This window comes from Diorhabda carinulata, chromosome X (assembly GCF_026250575.1).
Source record: "Diorhabda carinulata isolate Delta chromosome X, icDioCari1.1, whole genome shotgun sequence".
Classification (NCBI taxonomy): Eukaryota; Metazoa; Arthropoda; class Insecta; order Coleoptera; family Chrysomelidae; genus Diorhabda; species Diorhabda carinulata.
In genome coordinates this window covers 52,616,111-52,629,362 of record NC_079472.1, presented here as the reverse complement: position 1 = coordinate 52,629,362, position 13,252 = coordinate 52,616,111, and the positions used below count along the sequence as shown (strand labels likewise).

Below are 13,252 nucleotides of genomic sequence, written 5' to 3'. Positions count from 1 at the left end.
AACATACCTATGAATACATACCTAGACACATACCCACAATACGAGGATGGTCCCAGAAGTACCTGACCTGACCTAGAAGTGGCGGTACTTACATACATAACGGATACTTCTATGGTCAAGAAACAGGGACAGATCAATAAAAGAAAGGAAAAAGTTGACAAACAAATTCAAGACAACAACAAAAAACAGTAACCAAAAGAACAAAGAGAGTAATCCATTCCAATAAAGGGCACATAAAGCGCCAAATGATGAATAATGATGATTATGGACTAAATTTTTCGGCACCTACTTATACAATTGTTGAGTTGAATGTAAATTTATGTTTATTTCGTTTCCATTTATTAAAGTATCTGTTAATGTGGGAATTCTGGGTGTTAGCTGATAAGGTATTGCGAGTATCGGAGTGAGTTATTAGTAGTTAGAACGCAAAAATATATAATTTCTATTACTTATTACAATATAACAAAAACAATAACACAATATTTATATAAGATTTTATCGCGATTACATTCCTACCAAGTATAGACAAATATAGAAATAAAATCTGCGTACAACTATTATCATCAATTATTTTAATTGAGATGATTATTGAAATACACGAATCTGATTAATTTTCTTAAGACATTGTTTTTTTAGAGTATCTGTTGATATAATACAGCTATTATAACACGAATTATCGCATAAACATGTATGCGACATGTATTGTTGTGAAAAAATAATTATACGTAATTATTTTAAAATCACGTCAGGAATGAGATGATTAAATAGTTTCTTAAAATAGCGCTTTATAATACAGAGTATAGAGAAATTGTACTTCGGAAAAATTAAGGACAAGCTAAATTTTTGCATGAAATTTCTTTTGTTTTAAACAAAAACACAAAAGTCCTCGTCAATACGTGTCTTGCTGGAAGGTTACTCTATGTGAAAGGTCACAGAAACGGTTTTATGCAAATATCTTGTCACATTGGTTGAAAAAATGAAGGTTATCGAATTTGTGGCCAGGAAATTTTTGCACGAAGAACATAAAATAATATTTCTCGTATAGAAAACAATTTTACATAAGCATTTATTTGTTCAATCATGAAGATTTTTCGGAAACTATGATCGGGTTAACACGATTATGATAGGAATGTTGGGTCATGACAATATATCTTTTGAATTTCTCAGCCTTTTTTGCACCAATCGAAACGAGCTTTTTTTGAGCAAATGTCAAAGCATGCGGTATCAAACTCGAAAACATCTTTTTGACAGCCAAATGTTCGTCAAATATCAAGACATTCCGACTGTTCTTGATTGTTAACTAACTCATTTCTATTTTAACTCGTTTATACCACTTGTGAATTGTCTCCAAAGTGACTACATTATCAGATACGAAAAAATTCAATGTATTTAATATCACTTTCAGTCGTATGACTGACACACAGATGGCGTTGCCATTGTCAAATCCATATGACGTATATGAAGTACCAGCGATCGATTAGTCAATAAAAGTGACAGCCATTTAAGTGAAGCTACTTTAGTTATTTTCAAAACAATGGATTCAAAACAATTTCGTGTGTCAATTTATCATTGCTTTCGATGAGAAAGAAAATACTGTACAAGCTCAGCAATGGCTTCAAAAATTACTCGGATTTTGCTTCATCGACAAGGAGCCCACAAATTGGTTCTTATCGTAAATTGAAATTTCGTGAGATAGCAGAGACTGTGAAAATATTGAAAGGCAGTGTGTTTACAATTATGCATGAACCTTTGATAACGAGGAAGCTTTTTTCGCGTTAATTCACAGTCGATCAAAAGCAACAACATGTTGATTAATCAGAGAAGTGTTTGGTCATGTTTACTCGCAATATATCAGATTTTTGCATCGATATGTGACAAAGGATCCATCATTTCACTCCAGAATGAAAACAATCATCATCTGAATAGACTGCAGCCGTTGAACCACGTACGAAGCGTCAAAAGGCACAACAGAATGCTTTGATGGTTATGGTTCATCGACTATCTCCAACAAACTCCACCTGTAGGGTTGTTGGGTGGATATAATAGCTCAATGACTCTATGGCCGGTCCCAGGCCCGTAAAAAGGAGGAGGGAGTCTTCATATCAGGTAAGCACCCTATCTGAGGACCTTAGATACATTCCCATAAAACCAAGGTTGTGCCTAGGACGGATTTAACAATCATGACCAATGCAAGGAACCGAACAACGCATGAGAATACTGAGGAGAATCACGGAAAAATGTGGAGAAGATTAACGAGTGGTTATTGAATAGAAAAAAACGATGGAACAACCATATAAGTAGAATGACAGATGATAGGGTAGTAAAGATCGCAAGAGATAAATCGCCGCCCGGAAAGAGAAGTGTCGGTCGACCCCGGAAAAGATGGAGCGATATTATAACTTAAAAGCAGAACTGAGGAAAGGAACAGGCAAAATTGCATATAGAAAAGATAGAAGGAGAATAAGACTATCTCCAACAGTGAGAGACAATTAATAGCGAATACTACATGGAGTTTTTTGATCGATTGAATGCAAAAAAATGCAAAGAGAAGCGAGCTCGTATATCGAAGAAAAAACTACTGTTTCACTATTACAATGCACCCATTCCCAAGTCGAAATTGAACGAATTACACTTGGAATTGCTTCCTCATCCACCGTGTAGTCCAAATCTAGCCCCCATTGACTACTGGCTATTCGCTGTTCTCAAAAAATGCTCGCTTTTAAGAAATTCAGCTTGAATGAAGAAGCAATTGCTGAAACTGAAGTCTATTTTGAGGTTAAAAACAAATCCTTCCACAAGCGTTGGACTGATTGTATTACTTTTGAAGTAGATTTCATTTTTTATCAAAAATATGTGTTTTTCTTAGTTAGTCAAACTACTTATTGTGTGATATGTTATTTGAGCTTTTCGCCATTATTTAACCTGAAATAAAACTTAAAATCTTGTTTGCGATCCAAATTTCCTTATAAAAATTGCAAATATAATCTCACTAATGCAGACTGATAAACCGTAATTGGTTTACAAAACGTGCATGTAGGCAGAATATGTGTATCTATCGAATTTGATAATATTGTTATTATATTCTGAACTTTTTATATTCCTATTATCACTTACACTATTGTTGTATTATAAATCACAAAATTGATAGTATGCTTTGAAAATATGTCGCAATATCTTTATAGCCTTCAGTATTGCAAAAAAAATTTTGAGCATTACTTAATAACATTTAGCTTTTTATGTTTTCAATTTTTATGTGGCGTGAAAATTACGTAAATTTCTACCTTAACGTGAAACAGTAAACCACAATAATAATTGTATTAATAAAAATGAAATTAATATTTATCAACCATACAAAACACCCGCATGCCAATATGCGGGTTATTTAATAAGAACTAATTACGAGTATGATTATTCGTGCTTACCAAACAGATTTTCTGGTTATTTATTATGTTTATGTGTTATATAATCAAAAATCGAAAAAAAATCTTAATAAAAGAATGATCGCACTTACCATAAATGTAAGAAATAAACATACATTAATTGGTGTGATAAAGTTCAATGCCTCCTTTGTCCTTTGAGATATCAATTTAAAAATTTGAGTGATTATAGCCATCATTAGTTTTCACAATTTTAAAATTATTCACAATCTTACAGGGTATTCTAGTATGCTGGGTCATATCAAGGTAACATATTGTTTATTTTTATTGCTTGACTTCCCCATTACCATAATATGAGGTTGTGATGTGTTTAGAAAGTTGTAACCCCGTTAATATTCATTGAATTTGATACAGTTTGAATGAAAATAATGATACATTATGTACCCGTTTTTTTACAAATGAATTATTATCAAACAATTATTATGTATCTATATCTAATCAGTTAACAATCAATTGTGACTTGACTATGATTCAATTGTCAAAAACTCATATTTGACAATGACATGACTTGACAATAGGTACATCATTGTTTTTTGACTTAGTGGTGAGGTACATTTTTTGGTGTTTGAATTAGGGCAATAACTATACCATGAACGTGTTCATAAAACCTACAAAATCAAGCTTTGAGATATTAATGGAGCAGTTTAATTGTACGGGTTCAGTTAATTATGAAAAGCATGAATAATTACAAATTTCTGTGATACAAAAAAAAGGAAATCAATGTTTAGCTGATATTGAAAAGTGTAAGGAAAAGTTCCAGTGAATAAGAACTGAACTACTACAGTGTACAAAGAATCCTTCAAAAAAGCAAAATGCACCGTTACCACATTTCCTTGCAACAAGAATCAACTGAAGTTGATTTTGAAAAAAGACTAGCATTTTGTGAGTTTTGCAAAAAGTTAATCAACAAGATATATTTGTACGACTATGTTCTATTTGGAGATGAAGCCACGTGCAATGAAAATGGTTGTGTTCACAGGCAAAATTTTTACTATTATTCATTAAGTAATCCATATTACATAGTGACTGACACACAGGAAAACTAGGGCGTTGAATGTTTGAGAAGGTATGCTAGGATATATTCAGATTTTCGAGTAAACCAATTACCTCTTTGATTAGAAAAATTTCCACATCGTACACGTCAAAAGATGTGGTTTTTGCATGATGGTGCGCCTGCTCACGCTAATCAATTAATTAATAGTGAATTGAATGAATTATTTTCTGAAAGATTCATTAGAAGAATTGTAAAGTACAATGGCAACTAAGGTCACCAGATTTCAATAAACTGAATTTATTTTTCTGGGATCAAATTGAGAAGGGAGTGTACAAAATATCTCGAAAAACAAGGAATGACATTGTGATGTAGAATACCGAGTGAATTTCGGAATATTTCTATAGAAATGCTTCGTACTGTAACTCTTTCAATTATCGTATTCATGCATATATAGATGTCTTTGGAGGTCACTTCGATCACTTATTGTGATAATCAAAACGTGTACTGTATACTATAATAAAAAGAATAGTTTTTTATTGTTTTGTTAATGTTATTTATTTGTAATATATCATTTTTTCTTTGTATTTGAAATTTAATCAAACACCAATGATAAAACGTTAGATCCTCGTTAGTCATGCAGTTATTCCAACATGGAATCTACGAATGCGAGAAAGCTTGTTCCGAAATGTCTTTTATCTGTTAGGAAAGGCGAATGTTAACATACATGAAAGCTATTAGCGTCCAAAAACTCGCCAGTCAAAGGTAACTTCTATAGGGTGTGTGGTGATAATAAAAGTCGTCCTAAACTAAATCATTTCCACTCGTACCACTTGTATCCAGCCTTATCACCATAATTAGATTCAACCATTTCGTGAGATTCTTTTGCAATGAAACTCTATGTTAATGTTCAAGATACATACTTAATGAATGGCCAACAAAATATTCTATCACTTTTTTTCATGAATTTAACATTTTTCGAGAAAATTTACATACATATGCAAGTAACAAGCATAGATTCATTTCTATATTAAGCAAAAAATAGCAATGACATAATCTGTAATGAGTATTAACATAGGTGAAGACAAATATTTATTGGTAATATTTATTGCATTACAATATTTTCAGTACAACAGGCATAATTTATTTTTATGGTATACGTTTTTCTTGACAATGTATAAAGCACCTATAAAAGAAGTGTCTATAGTATATAGTTAACGTTTGCCAAATTAACGCAGCTTGAAAAATCTGTAGAATTATTTACTTTTCTGTCTACTACCAATTGCAACTATGATTTGGCAAAGATCTCAACTCTCTAGACTGGGGATGAACAACATTGCATGATAACATATTGGAGGCAACTAAGACTCCTTTCATCTAATCATGCTATTCTATCAAGCACATTTTTTTGTAGATAAACTGAACGTAAAAAAAAAGTTGCAGAAAAGTTGCACGTTTCATGAGAAAAATAAACGACACAGCTTTTGAAATCAAATTTCTTCGAAAACTGTTAGTTTTGCGAAAAGATCAGGAGATATCTTTTGTTGGGAATTTTGTAAGGTACAAATTTGATAATCGCTATTTTTTTTTAACTATGAGCGTTAACAAGATATTCATAATTGCGAAAAGCCGTTCGTGACATACGACCCAGAGTACCTTTTTAGCGGTATCAATGGGGATGTCTGGAGTTTGATTTATAACCATAAAATGGAAGTTCATATGAAATTCCAGCATTCCACGATTTATAAGTTATTACTGCTCATTGCAGTGGAGATAGTATGTAATAATAATAGTTTTTTATTTGACACATTTAGAATTATTATCAACCACTAGTGAATGATTTGATTCAAAAAAAGAAACTAGTTTGTTGTGCTTGTTGACATAGACTTGTCTTGTTCTAATTTCCTATGCTGTTTTATCAAAATGAATGAACGAAGGTCTTAAAATAGACGAAAGTCACTATTGTAGGCTAATTACAAATATTTATTTTGAAAGTTACTTCTGTGTTTTCAAAATTTATCATCTATTGTAAATGTAAAAACAATACCAAATAAAATCTCTTCGTAATGAAGACTGTTGAGATGTAGTTCTACCAGCAAATTGAATCATTTGTTTCCTTTAATTCGTTGATATTTGTAGTTTTCTCTATTCTACGTTGATTTTGATACAGAGGATATCTTTTAGGTAATATCGGTTTTCTTATGTGAAAATTTTTAAGCCTCAATTCTAGCATATCGTAATTTGTAAAGATTGGACCCTTTTTCTATGAAGAGCACAATTGTTTTACTCTTTTTCAATCATTCTTTATTTGTTTATTGACAGCGAAATAAGTACTTTTTTATAATCAATAGCGCGGAGTGCGTTGAATATGGAATTCAGGTACTGTGAAGACATTATTGGAAGCACAATTTTGAAGCAGCTGTGGCAACAAGAAAAATATGTGAAATTTAAGGAGAAGAGACAGTTACTAATCGAACGACGTGTCGTTGTTGGTTTGATCGTTTTTATACTAGAGATTTAAAGCTTGAATATAGTGTACCAGCACTCGCTGATTAAAGAACTCTATTGGATCTTCTAAAGATACCATGAATTGCTATTCAAAATCGTTAGGTAAGATCTACAATAGTTCCATACAAATTAATGGAGATTCAAGCAAAACGTTAAGTAGAGGTATGTAAGTAGCTCGTTGTCCTGCCTTTTTTGTCCTTTTATTAGATGCACTGTTACTTACTTGATGTATCTTAACAACCCAAACAATGAAAATCAGTGGTTAGACAAAGGAGAATTTCCTGATCTCGTCACAAAGAGACGTCAATTCGAACGGAAATGATGAGCGTCTTGTGAAATTATGAAGGTTTAATGTTCTTCGAAATCGTTCCAGGTCGAACTGTCAATGTCGAGGTATATAGTGGGCAGCTGTTGCTAATGTATTAGGTTTTATTGTGGAAATATTGTATGAAATAAAATGGAATCCTACCACATCCATTATTTAATCCGGATTTAGACCTTGTACTGTCAGATTACTAATTATTCGAGTCCATGGCAAAATTCTTGCGTGGGAAGAATTTGAATCAAAATGTTGAAAATGCAGTGCAACAATGCATCTAAACTCAAAGAATGATTCTACCAACGTCTCAAAGAGCATGCTTAACTTCGAATATTAGGGTAAGATGAGGGAATGGCGGTCACTTGAAGCATTGATCCATTTTTCAACTTATTTTAAGGACTTACTTAACCATTTATTTACATTGCGTATATAGTAGACTGAAGATATATCATATCTATCAGGGGTTTCATATTTTCCAATCATTTTGTAAAACATTTCATTGGCTGTTATTACCCTATGTTGAGGGTAATGGTGGTTTACTGTTGTGGTATTACCGTACAGGTTTTCTTTCAACATGTACTAAAACAAAGTAAAACGATGTTTTATTTATATCAGTTTCTCCAAAATTAACTCTTTTGTTAAAATAAACCAAATTTATAAGAATTATTTATATTTCTACTTTGAAAATCACACTGAGACGCATAGGAGTTTAGTTTCTAAGTATATTTTATTTTTTTTTTATATATTTTAACCAAAATAAACTCTTTTATAATTAACCAAACATATGCTTCTTTATCCGAACTTTAGCATACTGAAGGGTATGGCGAACTTCTTGACTGTTGATCTTAGAAAATTTCCAGCACTAACAACTTCCAGAGCTTTTTCTAGCTCCTCTTTTATCGATTTTCCTTTCATTGTGGTTTTTTTCCAGTGTTACGTCGTCTATATAAGTATCAAATAAGTGGATAATCAGACATTATTTTACAAACAAACAAGATGTCTTACAATTCCATACGGAGTAATACTGACCGGTATTACCTGCATAGATGATTGCCTTAACCCCAAAATATGAAAACAGTTTCTTTTGTTTGCCACGAAAAACGTGTATAATTTTTTTTAAAATCTAGCAAGTACATACTATAGTAAATATATAGTAATGAACTTTTGAATTGAATATATTCAATGGTAAAAATCACTTTAAGCTGACTCCTAACTGAATTCTTGATTTTATAATAACAAAACAAGTCAGTACCCTTACACAACTGTCAAACTCAACGCGCGATACAAAATGGCGCGGCTTGGTAAATAAGTTTTCTCGACCCCATACTAACAATAGCAGAATGTTTTTGGAAGTTAAGATTTTAACAAGACCTGCATTACCCACTGAGAGCCATTCCCCATCTTACCCTAAGGCTTTCGTTTGTATGTAATGTAACTAATATAATAAAATACATTCGTGTCCGTAAAAGAAATGCTCGGAAGTTTATTTTTCCTATTCGACCAATATTTTGCAGTGGGCGGATTATGTTTCAAATATCAAAAAAATATCGGATTTATTTTCCACCATAATGTCACAATAACTATTCGTAGTTCAAAGCAAAGGTAATCGATTCGTTTCAAATGATCCAGAGAATTTCTTGAAGTACACCTTCACATTCTTGTCTTGAAATTGATCGATTTCATTTCTGATACTCGCAAATACTTAGATAATGAAGTTAAAATCACGCCAGATCAGTTAAATAGAATTTATTGAGACGTTCAATTGGAATTTTCCATTTATAGAATCGGAACTAAATGTGAGTTCATTTTTTTCATTCATTAAATGTCTAATTCAGTAAAGCGTTAATGAGTGAGAGCTCTATCATGACAATTTTGTTGGTCAGAACAAATATTGCTTCCTGCTTTTCAACTTTTTGGAAAGTACAAAACTTTATCTTCAATCAACGCACTATGTGATTCGTAATGTCGTCGTGATGCATTCAGTCAATGTTTATATTCAGACTCAGAATCCCCGCAGATTTTCACAGTTTAATAGGGCTGTTAATAAGTATGAACATGTATGAATTCATGTCGAACAGATAATATGTGATGATTATGATTAATAGTTCGATTAAACTATCAGATCTAATGTCTAGCAACAAACAAATAACATTGTGATTTTTTCCAGACATACAAAGTATTTGCTGATATAAGGGCTCTATACGTGTTAGTACCAGCTTTATTAGGATTAAAGGGTAATTTAGATATGTGTCTTTCATCAAGACTCTCAACTCATGCTAACTTAGGAAATATGGAAGATAGAAAAGAAATATTGAGAATGGTGATCGGAAATATTGTTTTAGTACAGGTAAATATAATTTCTTGCTACATTGTTTGTTTTTATGATGCTAGGTTTGGTCTAATTGGTTCTTTATAATTCATATGAGACATCTGTTGGAAGAAGATTTTTGGGGTTTCTCACCTTTTAATTGAAAGGACAGCTGTCAGTATGCAGCTGTCATTTAACTCGTACTAAAATGTGAACAAACTGCATCATTTAGTTCGTGATTGATAATCATAAGAAGCAGAAAATGGAAAAAAGTTAATATTATGTGCCCATTGAGAAATTTTGTTTGAGGAAGAGACTTCACTCAAACTGAATCTAAGCTTGATAGATATTACGAGGACTCTGTACCATCAACTACGACAACCAGTTGAGATTTCTATTTCCGAAACAAGTAGAGAAATTCACGATATAGTGTGAATGATAGCAAATTAAAAGTACGAGATATTATGGAAGCCATAGGCGCTTCATACGGTTTTGTGCTTTTCATTTTGAATTGTTATTTGGATGTGAGACATTTTTTCATAATTTCGTAATTGTAGACGAAACACGCGATTCTCCATAATACACTAAAAACCAAACAGCAGGCAAAACAGTGGATTTCTCGGGATAAATCGATGTTAAAGGAAGATAAAGTGGGTTTGTCAGCCAGTGAATTCATGGCAACCAATTCATTTTTCGAAATAACTCCAAGCAAATGAAATAATCAATTGAGAACATCATTCCAGTTTATTATTGAGTGAGAAAGACCGCATTTGGTCAAGAAAAAAGTTATTTTTAACAAGAACTTCGCAAGTACGCAAATATGTGCGATTTAGATCACCCAAACTTAACTCCAAATAACTATTTCTTGTTTCTAAATCTAAGAAATGACTCGAAGGAACGAGATTCCACAACTATGGTATCATTTTTCAAATACCTATTATGATGACCTCGATCTTATACGGTGTTCCATCACTCCCGTTAGATTTAATGATAAGAATCACAAATTGTCACATATATCCTACCAAATACTATTTTTTTAGATTCAAGCTATAGTATGCTCCTGCATAGTTTCTTTATTTGCAACTGGAGTATCAGCTGCTGTTAATGGAAGTTTTAATTGGAATCATACGTTATTATTAGCGACAGCTAGTACGTTAACAGCAACAATGTCGTGTTTTGTTTTAGGTAAGACAGTACTATTTTGCATATGTAATACATCTGAAACATTATAGATAGAAGGCATTTCATACTAGTTAAGTTTCGTACTTTGTTATGGACTGTATAGTCATCTAAATTGAGCTTGTTTTATAGTTGTTTTAATGGGTATTATCTTTAGTCTTCCTGAGAATGATTTTTGATCTTATATTGTCTCATTTCGTCTCAAATCTCAATCATGATATACAATGAGCTTTACAGTTTTTGTTGTTATCTATTCAATCAATCCATATTCTACCGTTATTTGATTATTTACCTAGGATTTTCATGCATTATATCGATTTTAAATCACAACTATTCTCTCAATAGGTTCTTTATCTATTCATTGTTCCATCTTCATATTTGTTGCTCTATTCATGTGTCGGTTGTATTTCTTTTTCAGTTAACCGATCACAACAAAGGTTTATTTGTATTATCAGTTTGTCAATAAAAATATTGATAGTTGCAATAAATATCCTTTGAAAATTTTGATTTAAGCAACAATAAAGTAGATGGAAATAAGGATATTAATAAATATTGAGGAAACTGTAATGGAAATAATGGCAATAATTTAGTAACATATGATAAATTTTGTCCTCGTTTGTTTCTGTATTCGTTCTCTATTCGCTCTACTCCTATTGTCCATATTATAGTCCGGGAGAGGTTAATCCTGCCGTGAGCAATCATAGGGCAAAGGATTGAACTGGTTCGTTTTGTTTAAATCGCAATCGTTTAAAGTAATTATAAACAAATCGTTGCGGACAATTATTATATAAAGTATCTTGTAATTTTTCCGTATAATGCATATTTACAAATTTTTTCGAAAAATCAAATTTCGATGTTTATAACTTTTGGTCAACGATTTATCAGAATTGAAATACTTCGATATTAGTGCAGGTCCAGCGTTTGGCACTTATCACGATTGTCAATTAAGCGCTTTCTCAACGTTACAGCGCGTGACGAAAAGCCTCGATCACCGCGCGCCGAGCGTAGGCGGCTCTGTTCTGGTGAGCATTTTATGTCGTTAATTCACTATCTGCTTTAGAAAAAGAAGAGATCCATTGAAATATTCTCAAATCGTGGAAGAGAATATATTTTTCGAAATCTTTTTTGAATAATTTATCTTATTGAGAAATATCTAATGTACACTATTATTTTATAGCACAGCCAGCATTACATGACTATGCACATCTGTTGTCCAATGCTTCAGTATTGTATAATTTATTTTTACACTTCATTTTTTTCATTTTATCGTATGACAAGAATAAAATGAACAACATTTAATGCCAGCTCTGACGCAACACCAAAATTTTTCGCAAATTTTACATCGTCAACTTGGTACAAATTAGGAGGCAATCTCTTTAGAATCAATAAATCATGCTGAACTTCATATCCATTTAAAAGTGGATCCAGCTTAAGTATGTTGTTATTTAAGCAATTAACTTGTTGATATATTACATAGAAAGCTCTAAGTATATGTATTTTGATAGATATAGAAGGTAATTCCGTGAAATCTACATTTTTGTGGTGATAAACCCAATAACGAAGCTGTCAAAGTGTCACATACGGTTTTTTTTATAAACTTCAGTGATGTACTGCTCAGCCATTTCTAAACTACGATTTATACTTTCCTCTGAGATACCTAAAATGGAATTGTCCGTTTCCATTCTAATTGTTTTAATAAATTGATGAAGTAATAACAATTAAATTAACTTGTACTGTACCAACTAGGAGTTATTGAAAAATATATATGATACTAGTACTTCATTCTATGAAGATATCTATTATATTTCGTTTAAATGCGTTCAGTTACAATAATTCGGGTTGTAATTTATTTGGTCGTGCAATTAGAGAGATTATGTAATGAAATGATATCAATAATGTTAATGCCAAAGTTTCTTTTTCATCTTTTTTTTAAGTTTTTTCAAGGCAGATAGTGAATTGGCGTCATGAAATGCTAAGTGCTGCATCGTTGAGAAAGCCCTTAATTGTCAAACATCAAAAAATGTTCTGTTGGTCAGAAGTTATTGACCTTTAAAGTTAGTAAATATCGTCTGTATTGTCTGTCTGTATGTATTTAGAAATTTTTCGATTTTCAAAAATTTCTAAATTACAGCAGACCTTATCTTCTAAAAATGGGCATAAAAAAATTGTCCGAATCTAAAAAACCATTTTTTCATAATTTGTTTAAGCAATTGCGATTTAAACAAAACGTACCAGTTTTTCGCAAACGGCGCACACGGCAGCATTGACCGCTCCCGAACTATTATAGACATAGACTTTGTTTCTATATTTGATTTATAACTTTTCGATTCCATAATTCATTAATATAGAAATAGTCATATTTATTCTATGATACCTTATTTGTTATTCTCACAATCATTCAAATAACATTAGTTCTGTTTTATGAATCCATTAGTTTTTTGAACGATCTGTTCGACGCTTACGTACATCGACGATCCTTGATGACCTAAATTTGATTTTGTTACGTGATT

General features: G+C 31.9%; 1 protein-coding gene across 5 annotated transcripts in view; it reads left to right on the top strand.

Moving 5' to 3' along the window:
- Positions 1-13,252, top strand: part of LOC130901506 (solute carrier family 41 member 1-like) — a 90,314-nt gene that overhangs the window by 61,658 nt on the left and 15,404 nt on the right. For all 5 annotated transcript variants that reach the window (XM_057812950.1, XM_057812948.1, XM_057812949.1 and 2 more), the window contains exons 4-5: positions 9,423-9,602; positions 10,604-10,748. In XM_057812950.1, the coding sequence (XP_057668933.1) occupies positions 9,423-9,602; positions 10,604-10,748 (325 nt within the window). The remainder of the gene's footprint in view (positions 1-9,422; positions 9,603-10,603; positions 10,749-13,252) is intronic.